General features: G+C 36.3%; 2 protein-coding genes across 2 annotated transcripts; one reads left to right on the plus strand and one right to left on the minus strand.

Moving 5' to 3' along the window:
* Nucleotides 1–3,843: 3,843 nt before the first annotated feature.
* LOC132562177 (TBC1 domain family member 7-like) lies at nt 3,844–9,195 on the minus strand. Its single transcript, XM_060226909.1, has 7 exons — nt 9,055–9,195; nt 8,489–8,681; nt 7,211–7,395; nt 5,808–5,945; nt 5,265–5,416; nt 4,942–5,071; nt 3,844–4,583 (listed from the first exon to the last, which is right to left on the minus strand). Exons 2-7 carry the CDS (start codon nt 8,679–8,681, stop codon nt 4,461–4,463), a joined length of 921 nt encoding a protein of 306 aa, XP_060082892.1. The 5' UTR covers nt 9,055–9,195; the 3' UTR covers nt 3,844–4,460.
* Nucleotides 9,196–9,313: 118 nt separating this feature from the next.
* LOC132562182 (E3 ubiquitin-protein ligase RFWD3-like) lies at nt 9,314–21,012 on the plus strand. Its single transcript, XM_060226913.1, has 15 exons — nt 9,314–9,374; nt 9,937–10,247; nt 10,450–10,596; nt 11,120–11,440; nt 12,367–12,452; nt 12,879–12,981; nt 14,307–14,485; nt 14,707–14,818; nt 15,165–15,266; nt 15,419–15,582; nt 16,050–16,253; nt 16,641–16,735; nt 19,331–19,422; nt 19,877–20,056; nt 20,427–21,012. The coding sequence occupies exons 2-15, from the start codon at nt 9,981–9,983 to the stop codon at nt 20,574–20,576; spliced, it is 2,202 nt and encodes a 733-aa protein (XP_060082896.1). The 5' UTR covers nt 9,314–9,374; nt 9,937–9,980; the 3' UTR covers nt 20,577–21,012.
* The last annotated feature ends 269 nt before the right edge of the window (nt 21,013–21,281 follow it).

A 21,281-nucleotide genomic window follows, 5' to 3' on the forward strand; every position in this document is an offset into this window, starting at 1 on the left:
ACTGTTAGAGATATTTATGTTATTCGTTTATTATAGCTAATTAAAGTGTATCTCCTCTGCAGGGCGCCCACAAATCATTCAGAATTAAGATGCGTCTGGCCAAAAAACAGAAGCAGAACAGACCAGTACCACAGTGGGTCAGAATGAAGACTGGCAACACGATCAGGTGAGTGTTCTACTGCATATCTCAAAATCACAGCAACTGCTGGAAGCGTGAGGCCCCAGCAAAATCTTTAAAAGTGTTCATCCACTGGAGTATTGGCCTGGTTAAAAGTAATTGAAAATTTTCAAAACAATGCATATAAAGCATGCACATTTTGTATTGGACTTTCATGCACATAGAAACAGGTAGTATACTTCAGTAGACATAACAAATGTCCATTAGTACACCTTAACAAACTTCACTGGATAATGCAATTCACAGGATAATGCAATTCATAGGATAATGCAACTTTCAAATTAAAATCTGGCATCGTTCAGGAAAATTTACTTATCAGGACGATCAGACAAGTGCTTTGGCTAGGACCTGATTACTCATAAAAGCATGGATATTTTTTATTGTACTAAATTATTTTTTAATTGTACTCTAATAAAGCATTTGCTGTTGACAGTAGTGTTTGTTATGATGACAAATTCAAATATATTTGACATAAGATAATGAATTTGTGGTTGTTATACACATATGGAGTAGGAAAAGGCTTTTTGTCTGCATCACTTCAAACAGAATTGCTTTGTCAGTATGCAATTTTTGTAATAATAATGTCTTAATATATTTTTAAAATATATTCCTTTTTAGAGTTCACATTTCACCAATATAGGTACAAAAATAAAGTCACAAATTGTAGTGCTGAAAGCATGTATCTAGAAGCATCACATATCTTTGATTAACCTTTATCTAGATAATGTATGGTGTATATTGTTTGTAATTTGTAGGCTATACTGAAATTGATCATTATCATTTCAGAGCTGTAACACTTTAAGATATGTTTTCTTATAGTCGTGAACAGCCTTTTGTAATATAGCTGTAACTAGTGATAGCTAAAACCCATACTTTTCTTTTGATAATGAAGCATATCATTTACATGGAGGGTGATCTTCACCATGTTTGACTAGTATGTATGTCTTTATAAATATATGTACAACATGTATGAGGTAAAGCAAATAAATTTTTGATATTTGTCATGAACATGTGATTATGAGAAATAAGCTAATGACATTTTGTTAAATGTGAAGATACACATATTACAAAGATGAAAAGAGTCCATGCTTGGTAAGTGAGATGAAATGTGATGAAAGTACGGCTTTCAGTGATTTTCAAGACCTGTATGTTTGAGTTCTGAACTCGTGATTTTTGTGGGGGAATTTTGCGACTCACTTATCTATGTACTGGACTCATTAAAATTTGGGAAATTGTACTCTGGAGACTTAAAATCAAATTCTTCAAAAACTACAATACTCCATTTCAACAGTTGACATTTAATCTTTGAAAGTTTTTGTTATCAAATGTCTGAGATAACATTCTGTGTGTTATTTCAGGTACAATGCCAAGAGGCGTCACTGGAGGAGGACCAAGCTGAAGATGTAAACCAATTCCTCGTCCTTAATACATCATCACACCTGAACCTCTTCTGACATTTGGAATAACTAAAATCTGGACAAAATGTATTGGTGGCAGCACAATTTGAAAGAGATCATTGACGTAAAATTATCAGCAGGCAGCAAAACCTGATAAGAGGTGAAACATTTAGACATTGTGATGAAAACAATTTTTTGTCCAAAAATTTCACTGTAAACATTGGTGGAATAAATCAATCTTCAGCTACCTGGTTTCTTGTCATCACTAAATGATATACATGTCTGTCTAACATATAGTTACATCGACAAATTTAGTGCTTCTGTTGAGAGTGATGTATGGTTTTCTAAAATAAAAAAAATAAGTTTGCCTGTGCTCATTGAAATCATTTAAACAAAAGCCAAGGAATCAAGAATTCAGATTATTCCCTTCAAGACAATATATATCGTAGCATAAACCCTATACAGGAGCATTTTATACACAGCATCATATTTGTGTTCATCATACTTCCCACAAAACTCTATACTATTAAAAAGCAATTATAAAAGTCGTTTTACATCAATATTTATATGCTTAGGCTTGCACTTCTCCTGTGCCAATTGTATGTTTCTGGAAAGTTAAGTCTCGAACCTTTCGGATTCTGTATGTACACACACATTACCAACAACAAATAGAGCATAACTTCAGAAGGCTTGAACTTACTTGGACATGCATCTTAATTACAGACGAGGCATGTATTACTTGTCAGATACAGACTCGGAAAGTTTCATGCCTAGGTACAAATTTAATGCTCGAAAATATCACCATGGCAAAAATGACAATCGCTGACAATCAGGGAGATTGTTTGGTGACCAGATGTTATATGTTGAATTTTGATGGTTAGGTTACTGTAGAGCAATTGCTTCTTTAAGAATTGTAGGGGTATTGTAAATCATCTTTGAAGTACTGTACATCATGTGGATCTGCCAGTGATGTCTTTGGAGAGACACTACCCTAATTTCTTTTCAATACAGAAGGTGCCCTCTATGAGGGGGATGCATGACCTCTTGGGTTTACAAGAGTTGAAAGCTTTTAAACTTCCAACAATAGTATAGAAACTCATTAGATTATACAAAGAAACTTTTGCAGTTCAAAAAAGGTTGACTGAAGTTTGATGGTAAAGCTGAAAGATGTCATCATATATCGAGTGCCTCGTTACGTTGTAGTACTGTATTTGTCCTACTCGGGCTGGATAGTTGGCATTACTTCAGACTGAAAGTCAATATTGACTACAATATGCTGAAATAGCATTCATCAATACTGGTATAAAGTAACATTATTATTATTATGACATTCTTAATGGCCCATCAACACATAAAAGGTCATTAGGGTCATTAAGTGGTAAAAGATACAGGGATCCATAAAGGAAATAATATCAAACAAACTAAAAGGTAAAGACAAATGCTAAAAATCTTAAATAGTTATATTATTACAAAAGATGAAGATTGTAAGTAATAGTCTATAATACAGGCCAACATCTAAAATAACAATTATCCTGTAAACAGGCCAGGAGGTTGGCACTATTTAATACTGAAAATTGGGTGTTTATAGTACCATATTTATCATACTGTCAGGCCAGGAGGTTGGCATTGCTTTTTACTGAAAGTCCCAAGGTTAATAGTACCATATTTATCCTACTGTCAGGTCAGGAGGTTGGCATTACTTTTTACTGAAAGTCCCAGGGTTAATAGTACCATATTTATCCTACTGTCAGGTCAGGAGGTTGGCATTACTTCTTACTGAAAGTCCCAGGGTTAATAGTACCATATTTATCCTACTGTCAGGCCAGGAGGTTGGCATTACTTTTTACTGAAAGTCCCAGGGTTAATAGTACCATATTTATCCTACTGTCAGGTCAGGAGGTTGGCATTACTTCTTACTGAAAGTCCCAGGGTTAATAGTACCATATTTATCTTCCTGTTGGGTCAGGAGGTTGGCATTACTTCTTGCTGAAAGTCCCAGGGTTAATAGTACCATATTTATCCTACTGTCAGGCCAGGAGGTTGGCATTACTTCTTACTGAAAGTCCCAGGGTTAATAGTACCATACTTATCTTCCTGTTGGGTCAGGAGGTTGGCATTACTTCTTACTGAAAGTCCCAGGGTTAATAGTACCATATTTATCCTACTGTCAGGCCATGGGGTTATTACAATACAGTTAAATGGCATTCATCAATACTGGTAATGCATGGGTTTATTGTGAGAAGTGAAGTATGAACTAAAAAATCCAACAATTGTCAACAATTTTATTTCAATCAACATTTTGATACATGTATTCTTGACTAGGCTCTGTACCGATGTGGTATAATGAAATCATTTAGCATGCCTTGTAACACCAGCTTCAAACTTAACACCATTACTATCAATAAGTTTAATGTAATAATGAGTTTCTCAGAGTTGGATTTTCTATTTGAAATATGAAACATCTGTGGTATATAAAGTTTAACATTTTGCAATTATTCTTTCATAAAAGAAAAATTTGTACAAAAGTAAATTGTAAAACTTTCAAAGTACTTTAAAACTATGGAAATGTTAATTTGTTCTTTGATCAAAACTACTTGCTATTCCAACAATGGGTCAAGCTTTGTAAGTTAATCGTGACCAGAACTGAACCTGGTACATGAACTAATGCTATATATAATACAAAAAGTATAACAACTTTGAACCAAGTCTTCATATGTCAAGTATAGAGTTGGAGTAACACTAGTGCTGGCACATTAGTCCTTCCATAGAATAACAATATTATCTGCCTTCTGGGTTCTGTGGTGACAAAATCTTAATATAAGCAAGAACGGTGAAGTTCTGGTCCTGATATCCTCAAACTGACAATGTTAACAATAAGTTTAGTGTTAAGATGGTGACCTGTCGACAAAGATCGGTGAGTCTGACTTTGTCTGTATCATATGCCCTCCATGCTTCTGCCACAGGTCTACAGCTTGTATTACCAGGACATCACCGCTATCCTCAGGGATCTGAAACCGAATTGTCATTCATAAAATAACAAATATTTATCACCATTATCTACTTACAAACAACAACCACGTTAACATAGTTTATATGTGATGTCTGAAACAGTTTAGAGGTTGAATACATCTTTACATTCCTTGAAAACTTCTGACTGTGACTGATGAGGAAAGACTTGTCAGTTTTCTCTCAGTTTTGTCAGACTTTGTATGATGTGAGTTGAGTGTAAACTTTCATAATGACCTTTAAAATACTTTTTACCTGATAACTCAGGTGTCTGATCATTGACCATAATAAACACATGGGAAATCTTAATGGTGAAAGAAAATGCATTTGTCTTTAACTTGATTCAATATTTGTACTCACTTTGAGTAGATAGTTTACCATGTCGTCTCGGCTGTTCATGCTCAACAGAGGACGTTTGAAGGTTAGGAATATTGACACCGCTACATAGATGAGTATACTACAGGACCCTCCAATTACTTTATCCCACACTCTGTAAAAGATCAAGATATTTTCTCTACAAAATGTTAATGTAATGCAGTGACTGATATTGGAATACAATATTCATGAGGAAAAAGTGTTGTGGGATTGTAGGAGTTTGTTTCCCTGATAATCACATTTAAAGATCGTTGGACAAATTGATACCCAAAAGAGTGAGTAATAGCATTTCTGCTAAATGTATGAACCTTTCAAATGATGTGTCAGGAAGGACATTGGAGAAGCACCGCCGATACCAGTCAACTAAGGGCAGACAACTCCAGACATCATGTTTATTGAGGTGGTTGAAAAGGCGCTGGTCTGTATCCTCCTTTTTCAGATACTGTATTGTTTTTTCAGGCTGTAAGAAAACAACAAACATGTTAATAACTAAGTAACTAAAATGGTTTTCATTGATAATTGTTAAACTATATTATAACACAAAGACAAATTTATCATTGATATACAGAAAACAGGGAGAAAGACATATTTATTAGCAAATCATTACAAATTCTTAAGTGTCAAGAGAGGAAGATTTACAATGAGTAGTGTCCCACAAAGTGTGTTGATTTATAATGAGCAGTGACTTGCAATGTGTGTTGATTTATAATGAGCAATGAGTCACAAAAAAGTAGAATAAAGAGTGTTGACTCACAAAGTGTGTTGATTTACAATTTGTAATGAGAATTGAATCACAAACAAGGTATATATTGAGCAGTGTGATCACAAATAGTGTATAACCAATGGCTCACCAGTTGTTGTAGGGATTCTTTACACTTGCTGAACTGTGTATAAAACCTTGTAGTAATCCAGTACCCATCCACATCATTCTCCACAATACCACTTACTGATGATCCCATGGAAACTAGAGCTTGATTCTCAGGATTTTTCTTCAAGGAACAGAATGACAGTTTTAAAACCATTGAACAAGACTCCATTTTGTAACAGTTGTTATTCTTAAAATGTAATTGACCAGGAAATAGTAACAAAGGTGGGAAATCAATATACAATGTCATTTACCGGAAATCAAAGACAAACATCTTTTTTTGTTATCTCACCACTACAAATAACTTACAGATTTCCAAAATTATCAACATAAAACTATGGATAAGCAATGTTTAATAGCAGGGAACAATGTAACAAATGTGAAGATAATTTTTTTTTAAATTCAAAACAATCACGAAAGCTTTATTGACCAAACATCAGTGAATTCGATGACAGCTTGGATTTAAACTGATACAGTAAAGTATTCATCCTTTAATATGCACAGGGGGCCATCAATGTAACAGCTTAGCACCTGACTTTAGGTCAAGGAGTGACCTTATTACACAGCAATGAAATACTTATCCACCTCACTCAGGGTCAAGGTTTGGGCTATTACACATCAATAAAATAGCATAGTACCTGACTTTAGGTCAAGGAGTGGGCTTATTACACATCAATAAAAAAGTAGAGAACCTGGCTCAGGGTTAAGATGTGGGCTTATTACACACACTGCAGAAATAGCATAATGCCTAACTTAAGGTCAGACTTGGTTTATTGCAAACCAATGAAAAATCATGGTACCTGACTCGGGGTCAAGGAGTGGGCTTATACAACAAGTGAAATAAAGTATTATCTAACCAAACGTTAGGGACTAGACTTATTACAAAAAATTGAAATAGCATAGTATCTGACTCAAAGTAAATGAGTGGGCTTATTACACACCAATAAAATAACATAGTACCAGCTTATTACACACCAATTAAATAGCCCAAGGCACCTGACTTTGGGTCAAGGAATGGGCTTATTACACATCAATGGAATAGTTTAGTACCAGCTTATTACACACCAATTAAATAGCCTAAGGCACCTGACTTTGGGTCAAGGAATGGGCTTATTACACATCAATGGAATAGCATAGCACCTGACTCCGGTTAAAGGAGTTGGGTTATTACACATCAATGGAATAGTTTAGTACCAGCTTATTACACACCAATTAAATAGCCTAAGGCACCTGACTTTGGGTCAAGGAGTGGGCTTATTACACATCAATGAGGGGGCTTATTACAGAACCCATTCAATAATTTTGCTGAACAGCAACATACTTGAGTGGGCTTATTACCAGATATGGCTAATTACAGTGTAAATACAAAACGCTTATTCCCTAGCATACCAAATCATGATCTTCAAATGACAATATGCCAGTTTGAAGGAGAAACATTTTTGTGTAGACTTCTCCCGGGGAAGTGTGATTGTCAATTCTCCTCATGACAATGAGAGCATGGCGGAGATCTTCATACTGTTGACGGCGCTGACTCATTACAAAGTCTGCTGATTTAGAGTTAGCCGGAGTAATACCTGGAACAAACAACTAGAACTTGAGTACAGTATATACAAGAAGTATTACAAAAATCAACAACCCATCACAAAGACTTCACATAATTGTAACTTTTATCTTGTAAACAGTTATTTACTTCTGTTGGTATAAAAAGTATCACATTAAACAAGCAAGCACTATTGTAACTTCACACATAAGAGAGTTCACACAAAAATAAGCATCAATATAACTGTCAAACCTGTCTACAGAGTACAATCAATTGAGAAGTGAGAAGTGGCAGTTGACCCCTTAATAGAGTTTTACATGTAATTTACGTCTCATACTTTTTATACACCAGATGGTACTCGCTGGAAGATGTAATTACATCAACTGGTGTCATACTAGGACATTAAATCAGTGACATTCCTAAGTAAGTCTTTATTATATGTGAGTGACCATATATAACAGCAGATGTTTGACTGAATGGAGCTAAAATGGCCTCTTTATAGAGGTTTACATGTGATTACTTAAATTGGTGTAATATTGAGATCTTAAATCAGTGACCTTCTCAGGTTGTTTACTATATGTGAGATAACATAACAGTGTAGTGGAACTGGACGGGGGTCGATTGTCAGCGACCAGTTAGCTCAGTAGGTAGAGCACCCGTCTAGAGTTCAGAAGTTCCCAGGTTAGAATTCCGTTCTGGCAGCGCATTTTTCTGCTGCTGTTACATTTGATACTGTGACCAAACTTTGTTTCAAGCAGTAGGTGAATACTTAACAAGGGGATACCCAAACCTGGGTTGTGATGTCTTGGGGCAAAGGCTAAAAACAAGGAGAGAGGAATGTAGCAGAACTGGACATAGTGATCGTCGGTGACCAGTTAGTTCAGTAGGTAGAGCATCTGTCTAGAGTCAGAAGGTCCCTGGTTCGAACCTCGGTCTGGCCGCTCATTTTTCCGCTCATGTTACAACAGTAGCTGTTTGACAAATTCACAATTGACTGTCACAAAATGGTAAACAAGTATAATATTGTATGCAGAAATATATCTAAAATGGCAGGTATTTGTTACTTGTGAGTGGCCATGTATAAAAAATGATAAATTGCATAACGGTAGCTGTTTGACTAAATGTACCTAAAATGGCTTTCCACAAGTGTATCCTGTACATGGCTGGGACCTGGAATCGTAAACAAAACTGTCTCAGTTTTTCAATGTTAAGTGGTTGTTCTTTCAGAAGAATTTCCAGCGATTTCTTTTCATCCACTCCTCCGATGCCAAACTTTTCATAGTAGTAAGTTCGGAAATTTCTTTCATCATGTCCAGCCATCTGAAAAAGAACAAAGCAAACTGTTAAGGTCTGCATTTTCAGTTAGTTTCAGCTACAAGCAATACATATACTTCAGTACATCAAATGAAAAGTCTGGACAGAAAACAATTTTTGAACATCAATCTCAAACATATAACTACCATACAATCACGGACTTAGACATAGTTAGATTTAACATGGACATTTGTATATATCGATCGGCTGGGTTGTTTGATACGATACTTCCCTGAGATTGGCACTGTGGTACACAAGTGTAAACATTAACATTTCAACACTCTAATATTACTATATATTCATTTCAGTACTGCAGCGGTGAATATTTACTAAATAATTCAGTAATCGCTAAGTATTATCATACAACGGATCGCTATACCTCAAACACTCAAATGTCACCACTTCAGCTTAAGGGGGACATGGATGCTGCAAATAAGGAAACTTTGACCAGCTGCATGCTAACTAAGTCTCCACATCGTCGTCTTAGTGTTGTAAACAATGTCATTTTACTTCATATTCTTCTTGCCTGACATTCTCCAGTTATTTAGAGTGATCTCCCCTATTCTTTCGGATAGTCTCTAGACTTCAAACATTTACAAACGGTAAAACAAGAGATATCCGAAAATACAAGGAATGGCGGAAAATTTGAGAAATGGGGATGAAGAGGAGTTGTGTAATACAATATCCATTCATTGATATGTAATAATTAATGCTTTCCCCACTTTAGTTTATTCAATATCACACCCAATGTATCCTACATTTTAAGTAGGGCATTTATGACGGGAACGCACAGATCGTCAATTATCGATAAATAATTGTGCATGGGCTTATGCATTATATCTGGTTGTAAACTCGAGTAGAAATCCACAGTCCATAGGTCTCTTTACATGGCAGATGCAAGCGCCTGTGGAACGGATGAACTGAAAATAAATGATCAAAGTTAACTTGTTAGTATGTACTCGACGCGACTGTAAATTATTACAAGATGGGGAGAAAGGGGGTTGATTCTTTGATATAAAATGGCGGTTACACTTGAAGGAGATGTTAACTTGTAATATTTCTTATATAAAGCACACATTTGGATTGTTATATAAGATATACATACTTACATAATCATTAACTGAATATGTCTCGGTAATATGATGTTTTGATTGCGAGGCAGGATGTTTTTCATTGCCCCATCCTGTATTACAAAAATGAAAATGATAAATTCGAACCAAGTTATCACTTAAATGCTGAAATTGTACACATATATTTTTAGGTGATTTCTGATTTTTGGCGGTTGCCTTGAAGTCTTTGGAGGACATGTCTGATGAGAGTGATGATGAACTTATAGTGTTACCCCCATCACCTGGAGCTGTCCAGCCTTCTTCATCAGCCAGTTTCCTCTCAGAAGCATCATCACAGAGGACATCATCCTCTAATTTGACATTTGGACGATCACTTCAGAGCCTCTTCCGACAAAGAGAAGGATCTTCAGGATCTGGAAGCGAACCCCCTCTACCATCCTTGATTATACCAGAAGCAAATATTTTGATTCCATATGAGGGTGGAAATAATGGAAGATTTCATGTAATACAGATAGTTTCACTTGATATAAAATTTTATGTGTCCATGGATATATCTATTAATGGCATAATGAAGAAGTTTTTATCTAGATATATTCAAGTTCATTTGGGATGTTGAAAAAGTGAAGTCTAGGTTTGCTTCATGATTTTGTCAATCATATATGTTTTAAAACGTAAACTTATTGGATATGTTTTCTTGTCCTCAGAATGTGTTGAATGTTGACACCAGTTCCCATGGCAGTGATGTGGTGGATGTTGATAACAGTTCCCACGGCAGTGATGTTGTGGAAGTGCCATCCGGAAGTGAAGACAATTCAGATGTTGTAGAAGTCGAAACAGAATCAGAAAATGAAGTAATTGTTGTTATTAATGAGATCATGTTTGATTTGGAGACTATTGTTTTGAAGAGTCAAGGAGTGAAAATGAGTCAAGGAGGGAAAGATCCTTAAAATAAGTATACATTTCACATATTTTTATCATGTTCTGTTTAATGATTTTTTTGTAATGTTTATAGGTTTCAAATATTGCTTTGGAAATTTCCAATTCTGATGTAAAAAGTTTTATTTCAACTAATCTAAGGATTTTGTGATGTCATTTTTCAAATTGACTTGATGATTTCAAATAATCCTATTTATGTTAAGGTCGAAATAGTATGACAAGATGGGAAACACATTCTAGAAAAAAGAAGTACACAAGATGGTTACAAATCTCAGTGATGCTGGCAGGGGTCAAAAGTGTTGAAATGCAGATTAAAAGTTTGGAAATCTTAACTGGCATGAAAAATGTACAAATGGCAATGGAGGTGTGCAGTTACATAGCCCCAAAATGATTTGTCAGTATCTAATTTAAAAATAACATGGTTTTTATGTTACACAGGAATCTGATAATGAAGTGCTACAGCCTGGTAGTCCTGCTGATCAAGGGGACAATATACAACAAGCTGGACCATCATCTGGTCTGACAGAAATAAGTGAACATGTGGCTGATTCGTCTTCTGGTCTGTCAGCCACAAGTGTTGCACCAGAAAGTACTGGTTCCAGTACCCCACGCCCTGGATCTGTGAGAGCTTTGTCAACCAGCCATGGCTCACCACGTGATTTCCGGTCCCCGAAACGCAGAAGAGTAGACTCCAGTGAAACAGCGACTACAAGTGGAGCAGATGTGGCAGGTTGTCTTGATGATGATGACGATGCAAATGTAAGCTATCGTACTCTTCAAAAACCTTTCTTTACTGTGTTCTAGGTTTAAAGCATTTTACTTTTTAGTTCACCTGTCCAGCAGGGCAAAGTGATCTTATGGCATACTCCAGTGTCCGATGTCACCCATCAACTTTTCCATATCAATTGCTTCTAGTCATAAACGACTCGCATGATTTCATCCAAATTTTGTCTGAAGCATTGTTGGACGAAGGGAAATCAATTTTGTGTAAATGGTAGGTTCCCGACCCCCTGGGGCATGAGGGGCAGGCCCAATAGTGAAAACAGAGCAAATCTTTCAAATCCTATTCATGCAGGAATTATTGAATTTTGCCCATATTCAGTATTAAACATTGTTGGGTGAAGGGGAATCATTTTTGTATAAATGGTAGGTGTCAGTCCCCTGGGTTGGGAGGGAACGGGTCAAGTTAGGTAAATCCTTAAAATCCTGCTTCTCCATAAGGAATGATTAGATATTGCCCAAATTTGGCAAGAAGTATTCTTGGGTGAAGGGGAACAAAGTTTGTGATAAGATTGGTTCTCAGTTCCTAGGTACCTGAGAGACAGGGCCTGATTGTAGTTGCCCAAAATTGGAAATTTTGCAAGTGCTTTAAAATCTTATCTTCCATAATGATATTTCCTAAATTTGGTCTGAAGTATTCCAGGGTAAAAGGGACTAAGTACCGTATAAATGGTGCATCCCAGCACTCTAGGACAGGAGGGATGGGCCAAATTGGGGGAAATGGGAGGGGTGGGCCCAATTCAGGATGGGAAGGGGTGGGCCAAATTGGAGAGTTCATTGGTAGATATGAGAGAAAATTTGCAACATGCAGTGATTGGTGCCAATAATGTTACAACTGTACCCACATAATGGTAAAAGTTTGAAGTAGTGTTGAACTTACAGGACTTGTGTACCTTTTATTGTAGACCTGTCCCATCTGCTTTGAGGAGTGGACAACATCAGGCTCGCACCGACTGGCTTCCCTCCGTTGTGGTCACCTGTTTGGACATAGGTAGGAACACAGACATTTTTGGCAGTCATCTTTACAATAATGAGTCAATATTCCATGATGCTAAGGGCCACTCTTGATTTCTGTAATGTTTTAAAATAACCAACCTAACATATTATCAACGACAACAAAGTTGTTCTTTTAGTTTACCATATTTGGCACTTCTATATAAATTTCTTAAGAAGAAAGTTCTTTAGGCGAGGATTTGGTTTATTGAACACATGGTTCATGGACAGGCCATGTCAAACAAAAATTACTGAAAAATGGAAATATTCTGGGTAATATTGATAAGAAACAAATGTTAAAGTGATCTATAGCCATATAGGTATGTTAGTTTTACCTATGGTACTAACAATACTTAATAAGTTACAGAAATATAAAGCATTCTGTCAATATAAGTGCTAATGCTTCATTGTGTTTGTATTACAGTTGTATAGACAAATGGTTGAGGGGTCAGGGTGGTAAATGTCCCCAGTGTAATGCCAAGGCCAAAAGACAGGACATCCGACTGCTGTATGCAAAGGCTATTAAGGTAGAGTCTCTCATCTGTCTTGTTTGAAGTTCACTTAATTCAGTATGATTTTTTTTAAAGACTTTTCTTTTGTTTTAAGTTTATCTGGTCCAAAGGACCAATGAGCTTATGCCATTTTGGTGTGTTTGTCCATTGTTTTCTAAAAATCACTATTAGACAGGAATGAATGGCAGAATTTTGACAAAATTTGGTCAAAAGCATCTCTGGGGGAAGAGGAATCAATTTTGCATAAATGAGAAGTAGACATAAGAGACTAAAATGATTCTTTTTCTGTTATAACAAGATACTTTGACAAAATTGTTTTAGGAGATAGTAACACAATTGTGTATAGTAATGTTCAGATGTGAAAGTTGAAATAGCCAAGTGAGCGATACAGGACCTATAGGCCTCTTGCTTTCTCAAGTCAATATACATTAATTTTAAAATACCTGTTATGAGATAAAAGATCATTCACAACAAGACAATCTGAAGGAAAATCATGATAGAAAAAAAATAAAGATGCAAATGATGATGATTCATAATGATAAAAAAAATGAACCAAGAATTGTACTGCATGCAGAATTATCTAATAAATTGAATCATAGGAACCCTTCTTACAAAACAAAAGTGTGAAAATTCAGAGTTAATATATAGACAAGCAAGACTGCTGTGTGGATAAGTACCAGTAGATTTTAGGATGTCCCAGGCCAAATGAGTAAGTACTCTTAAATATTTTCCCCTTCTTAATTTTAATCAGATATCAGTATAATACAGTGTGTGTTTGATAACAAGTAATGTATTTGATTTAACTATAAACTGATTTCTATTAAAAAAAATTGCAATGTTTTCTAATAAAACAATATTAATATTTTCTATTAAAACAATTTTAATGTTTTCTAATAAAACAATTTCAATATTTTCTAATAAAACAGTTTTGATGTTTTCTATTAAAACAATTTCAATATTTTCTAATGAAACAATTATAATTTTTTTCTACGAAAACAATTTTAATGTTTTAATAAATTGACACTATGTACACATGTACATGTAGATTCAGTATAAGTTGCATACAAGGTAAATAGATTTTAATTATAAAACAAATAATATTGAATCTTAATTGATTTTTCACAAGCACTGAAAGTTATTTTACAGTATATAGATTTGCTGTAAGTTTTAACCAGTTTTGAGTTTTAAGAAAACATTATTTTAAGAAAATAAAGTTGGATTGTCATACAGCTGGACCATTGCATCAATGTTCTTGTTATCTTCTGTATACCTGGTGTTATAATTGGACACTTGTGGTGTAATCGCTTCATTTTAATTGTTACCTTAACTTTGTTATCAAGGCAATAGATACATCAGAACGTGACAGAGCACTGCAGGACCTGGAGAAGGAGAAAGAAGCACGACGACGATGTGAGATGGAGGCTGCACAGACACGTTTACAGTATCAGCTGTCTGTAGAGGAATGCAACAGACTCAAGGCAGAACTAGACAGGGTCACACAGACAGTACAGTCACTCAGGTACTAGACAGGTTCACACAGACAGTACAATCACTCAGGTACTAGACAGGTTCACACAGACAGTACAGTCACTCAGGTACTAGACAGGTTCACACAGACAGAACAATCACTCAGGTACTAGACAGGTTCACACAGACAGTACAGTCACTCGGTACTAGACAACCTCATGCACAGCATGGTAACTCACATCCCAGTTATTGACAATCTTAATTATATTGTAGATCACAGGCTTCCAGTAGCAGTCTTTCTCTGACCCAGACAAGTCCCACAAGGCAGATTAAGGCTAGGCTTAATGGTCAGTTCATGCTGGAGAAAACTATCAAGATTTGGGAGGTAATATTTCATAAAAGTATAAGGCATGGTGTTTAGATTTTATATGGGCATGTTTTTTTTTGTAAACTGATCATGTTGAATTGGAAACTATTCTGTTCTTGTTAAATTATATATGCATTCGTCAATAAACACTTGTAGTTTTTGTGTGAGTGGTTTCCTGATAACCCATTAAAAGAAAATAGCACTTGTCAGAAAGTTTTAGAATGTCAAATGGAAATGCTTCAGAGATATTCTATATCAACACTTCCTAGATATATAAAGTATCAATCTATTCATTCTGTATGGAGTATTGACGTTCAACCATTATTTTCACTTACATGGAAAACAAATGGATTTTTGTTTACAGGCGGGCAACTGTCGTGTCATGGACTACAGCTCCTCTCTAGCCACCTTGGTTGTATCTCAGCCATCAGCCAGTCCTCTATTTCCAGGATTTGGCATTAAAAAGGTAACATTTGAGGAAACAGTGTACTTGTCACCAAAATGAGAAAGTAAAATCAATGGTTTTACATGTTATTCCATATAGTCTTTATACACAGCCTTGTTACTATGTATTAGATGTTAAACTGTTTATCAGACTTTGTGGATTCTGTCACGTAGGTCAGTATGATGGACTTTAAGACCTGCCAGTACTTAACGCTCCACACCAAGGCCATTCGTGATGTTTGTTTTCATCCCTTGGTGGACGATGGCATGCTGCTCAGTGCATCGATGGACAAAACCATTAAAATGACAAGTGTCATCAGTAATGCTGTTGTTCAGTCGTAAGTTTACCATTGGAAATGACGAGCTTAACCTCAAAATGACAAGCTTATTGTGTTTGTTATGTAGAGGTGCCTCAGTGAGGTTGGAGTTTACTGTAGAATAGTATATGTTACAATTTATGACACATTTTTACAAAATGAAAAATGATATTATTATGATATTGTAGACGAGAATTTTTAATAGTCAGGCAAGTTATGAGAAGTTATACATTTATTCTGACTAGCTGAGCATTACTGGAGAAAGAGGAACTTCTGTGTAATTGGTATTCATACTTTTGTTTTTAAGTTTATTCATTCATTCATCATTTGTGATATTTCACATAATGGCTGGTATATAATGACTGCTGTCCCAATTTTCTTTGTCCCTGAATTTGAAAAAGAAGTCAGGTGCATGTCATCAGGAATAGTATTCTGTACTCAGTATTCCTGTAAAACTTTCAGCTGGTTTATCATCTTTCTGACATTAGATATGAGACGCCACAGCCAGTCTGGAGTTGTGTGTGGAATGCTGATGACCATAACTACTTCTATTCTGGTCAGAGTAACGGAACTGTCCTGGAATTTGATATCAGAAATACTACTGAACATCTGAAGGAACTAAACACTGAAGGTCACAGGTCACCAGTCGTGTCCCTAGAGTACATCCCTAAGGATCCACAGGCCATGTTCAGGTAATCCCACCCTTTATCATCAGTCCTACCCCCAAAATTAAGTACAACCCTGAGGTTTTCTCCACCAAGAAAATAAATCATTAGTTAGACCCTGAGATAACACATCAAAAGTCCAACCAACAATATTATATAAATCCTTTCTCCAAGATAGGATCAGCAGCAGCATGATAGATAACAGTGATTCTACTCATTAGAATAGTTCTTTGGAACCTAATACTTGATGTAGTCTCTTGTAAATGTTGAAATAGGTGTTTAATGAACACTTGACCACATGTAAGACGAGTCATTGACTCGAGTTTAATACCAGGTATAGATAAAGACTACTTCTGATTATTAGTCTGTCCTTTATAAGGGAGTTTGGAAATGATTATTTGTTGTATATTTTAGACCTGGAGGTATACTGGTTGGACAGTTGGCCCAGGTTAGCTTCTACGAGCGTAAATCAGACGATCAGTACCGGCTACATATGCTGCCCCTGGATGGTAGGTAGATCTAAAGATAATTCTATAATTCAATTCAGAAGAGTAGATTTGAAACTTCATTTTACATTGTTTCATTTAAACACTTTGACAAGGAGTGAGTCTCTACATTAACTCACTGCTTTGACAGGGAGTAAGTCTCTACATTAACACTGCACTTTGACAGAGAGTAAGTCTCTACATTAACTCAACACTTTGACAGGGAGTAAGTCTCTACATTAAATCAACACTTTGACAAGGAGTGAGTCTCTACATTAACTCAACACTTTGGCAGGGAGTAAGTCTCTACATTAACTCAACACTTTGACAGGGAGTAAGTCTCTACATTAACTCAACACTTTGACAGGGAGTAAGTCTCTAATTAACTCAACACGTTGACAGGGAGTGAGTCTCTACATTAACTCAACACTTTGACAGGGATTAAGTCTTCACATTAATGCAATACTTTGACAGGAAGTAAGTCTCTACATTAACTCAATACTTATACAAGGAATAAGTCTCTAAATCACCGTATTCGATCCAATAAGCGCCCAGGCGCTTAAAAAATAACAATTAAGGGGGGTGCTTATTAAAGACCATCTTACATGTAAAAGAAACACATTCAGTGCTAAAAAATCTGCCTCCACTAGGAACTTTACGTCTTCTTTTTGAGGTGTTTAGTAAAGAGGTTTTCAATTCACTCTCTTTTTGTCTCCAATCGCTAATTCGCTTCCTATCTAGACCGTACTGCTTTGATGCTTTGCTATTTCCCCATTCCTTGGCAAGCTCCTCAACTTTTAACTTGAAAGAAATTTCATACGACTCGATTTGGCCCCCTTTGTGAGATTGTGATGTGCCTGTGGTTGCTATTACTTCAGTGTCAACCTCTATGTATCAAGGTGCACTCTGTCTTTTTGTGTTCGTCGATAAATTGTTTCAGAATATCTTAACATGATGACACGAAAGGGAATTTGTTTATGATAAAGATATAAAATTCCATTCATACTTGCCTGTTTTAGCACAACTGTTTTGCTTGTCATTTGATATCTAACTGCTTCATTTCTTTCTGTCAGATAATCTATCACACATGAAAATATCATTTCTTAATCTGCTGTATCAATGGCTACCTTACCTGTTAAATAATGGACTATGCCTATTCAGTCGTCATTACTGTGGCTGAGCGCGCGACACCAAGGTACACAAGGTAAAGGTCATCTACCACGTGGTTTAGGAATGTGTGAAAAAAATGTCTTTTATGTATGAATATTCGTCTGTGGTCAGGGGATATCATGTTTATAGAGAGTGTTGAAAACCATTCATAGGACAGTGCCTTGATACAGTTATTGAGGATAATAATCCGTTTGACAAGTTTGCAATCAGAGTTGTGAAAGAAGGGAAAACAGTGGGTCACATTTCAAGTGAACTGTCAAAAGCAGCTGATTTTTAGGTCGCCTGAGCCGAAGGTTATTCTCAAGAACCACTGAATGGATTTTGACCAAACTTGGCACAAAGCATCCCCATGGGAAGCCGCTTCAAGTTTGCGAAGAAAAAGGGCATGGCCCCAATAGGGGCCACAGGAGGGGGGAAAAGGGGGTAAAATTAGGTAAATCTTTAAAAATCTTCTTCTCATGAACCAACTGTCAGATTAAATTCCTATTTTATATTTAGGATCCTTATGGCAAGGTCTACAAAGTTTGCGAATGAAAAAAAAATCGGGTCAAAAACGACCCCACTAGGGGGCGCTCAAAAGGGTAGAAAATTCAACTTTGACCGATTTCAACCAAATTTGCGAAGAAAAAGGGCGTGGCCCCAATAGGGGCCCCAGGAGGGGGGAAAAGGGGAAACTTGATAGGAATGTTCTACACAAGGTCCTGGCAAGTGTTTTAACTTTTTTGGGGCGATTCAAAATCCAAGATGGCCACCCTGGCCTCTGTTTGGCTAAGACATTATGGACTTCCTCTCAAGAACCATTGGGTGGGTCATGTTCAAACTTGGTACAGATGTTTTACACATGGTCCTGCACAAGTGTTGTTACATTTTTGCAACATTTCAAAATCCCCAGATTATTGACATATATTCCTCAGGTGACCGTTAAGGCCCCTTGGGCCTCTTGTTTTATCAGGCATAGTGGGAAAATTGTGGTAGTAGTTACAGAGGACACTTATCAACATTCCTCTGTTGCTGGTGGACTGGAGATAAACTGTTTACATTTTTCTGGAGTACATCTCCTTATAAACTGACTTAAAACAATTCTTGATCGTGACTAATACATAAGTAAATCTAGACTTTTAGGTACCTGAAAGGGAGAGGGGGCGCTTCTAGGGACATGGGCACTTATTGGGTCGAATACGGTAACTCAACACTTTGACAGGGAGTAAGTCTCAACATTAACACAACACTTTGACAGGGATTAAGTCTCTACATTAACTCGGCTTTTTGACAGGGAGTAAGTCTCTACATTAACTCAACACTTTGACAGGGAGTAAGTCTCTACATTAATTCAACAATCTGACAGGGAGTGTTTATTTCAGGGACTTTATCAAACCTCTGTGTCGATGTCTCTTGACTAAGTCTGCAATGCAAATGTCTCTCGGTAATCCTGTGATTTGTTTTTTTTAGGGACTTTATCAAGTCTTTGTTTTGAGCCAACTACCAGAAACCTACTGGCAAGTTTCAAGCCCAATTCAAAATATCCAACAACTCGACATCAGGTATGTATACCTGTAATATTTATAGGAACTTTTCAAGCAAGTCAAGAACACCATACAAAAACTTTTAATGAATCCCATTACTAAGGGGTATAGTGGGTCTTCTGGGGGTATAGTGGGTCTTCTGAATTTGAGTCCCACAGGAAAATCATGCTTCCAGGATATGAATATTCCAAAAATCATTGTATACAAAAACTTTACAATATTATAACTGTCCAATTCATGTCGTGTATTAAAGTGATCCTGGAAATTAACTGCCTGTACATTGGGAATGCTTTCATGATAAAGAAAAAAATAATTCATTAAAGAAAAAAATAATTCATTATATATAAGAGATGACCTCCTCTCCTTAACCTCCTTGTTACAATGCTCTCCTCTCCTTAAACTCCAAGTAACAATAGTATCCACCTTTATTTATAAGGCAAATACAATGAAATTTGCTGATTTTCGTTAACAGATGTGCGAGATGTCATCAACAGCTATCAACACTGGTTTAGACACTGTGTGTACTTGTAATGTGATTCAAACATTCCATGGGGGACGTACCCAAGCAATGCTGTCCAACTCCCTTCTCCTTCCCCACCCTGAGGATAGCAGCCGACTCCTTGTATGTGCCGGGGAGGAGGCCTCTTCTGCAGTAAGTAGCCCTGACTCTCTCCCTTCTTCAGGGATGACAGCCATTTTCTTGTATTTGCTAGGATTGAATCTAATCTCTCACATGATGACATCAGCCAGCCTAGAAGAGAGAGTTCATTCAGTCTCTCACCTAACAGCTTCCTATCTTACCAAAAACTAAGTTTTCATATGCAGCATACAGATAAATCTGCAAAAGTCATATCAGTGTTTCTCGATATATTGTATCATTATGTGTATGTTACATATCCTCTGTCATTGGACTTGTATATGTTGTGTCTGAAGATACTATTTTTCATATGTTGTTTTATTGCCAAAATTAATTGACAAAATCTTTACGTGTTATATATTATGGCGACTATGTTTACCTACAGATGCATGTCTGGGACTGTGGTACAAATCAGATGAGTCAGCGACTCCACACAGGTGGAGTAGTGGTGGACATATGTGCGATACGCAGCAACCAAAAGGACTATGTTGCTGCTCTGACAGAGAAACAGGTCAAAATTCATAAGTGGTCATGAGTAGATATGTGTATGTAATGAAGTTCTGTAGAATACTCTGGTCAGCATGTGGAATGGACTTGTACAAGGAAGACATTTAGGAAATCCAAGTGTATGTGAAGAGAGTTTTTGAAAATCCAGTCAGGGACAAAAAAAAAATGGATCAGAATACTGAAGTAAATGTGAGTTAGGGAAGCCTGAATTAGTGTTAAAGAACTTCATACCAGTACTGAAATTTTAAGACTTCAAAAAATTTCAGTCTTGTGTTAATCATGAACAAGTATTTAGTGTCTGAACTAAAGAAACTGGTTCAAAAGGTTGATTCATGCATCTGGACTTCATGTGCATTGAGTGTGAAGACTAAAAAAAAACTGTTTTTATATGCTTTATGCTAGTATGTCTTGAATGTTTTGTGTAAGAGTATGGGTGGTGTTGTGTGGGATACAGAAAATAAAACAGCAAGATTTGAGGCTTGTAAATTAACTGAGTAGTTTTTATCATGATGCCTTGTGGTTTATAAACTATGTATAAGGTAACATCTATTGAGAAAAGAAATGAGGACAGAGGACACAATATCATAAGAAAAGAATTTTAAAGCCATGATGAGATAATGATTTAATGACTTGACATCACAGACATTACAATGATTTTGTGAGCCTTTGATGAGATAATGACTTGACATCACAGACATTACAATGATTTTGTGAGCCTTTGATAAGATAATGA

Source organism: Ylistrum balloti, unplaced genomic scaffold, assembly GCF_031769215.1.
Source record: "Ylistrum balloti isolate Yb309-2 unplaced genomic scaffold, AGI_CSIRO_Ybal_v1 Utg371360, whole genome shotgun sequence".
Taxonomy (NCBI): domain Eukaryota; kingdom Metazoa; phylum Mollusca; class Bivalvia; order Pectinida; family Pectinidae; genus Ylistrum; species Ylistrum balloti.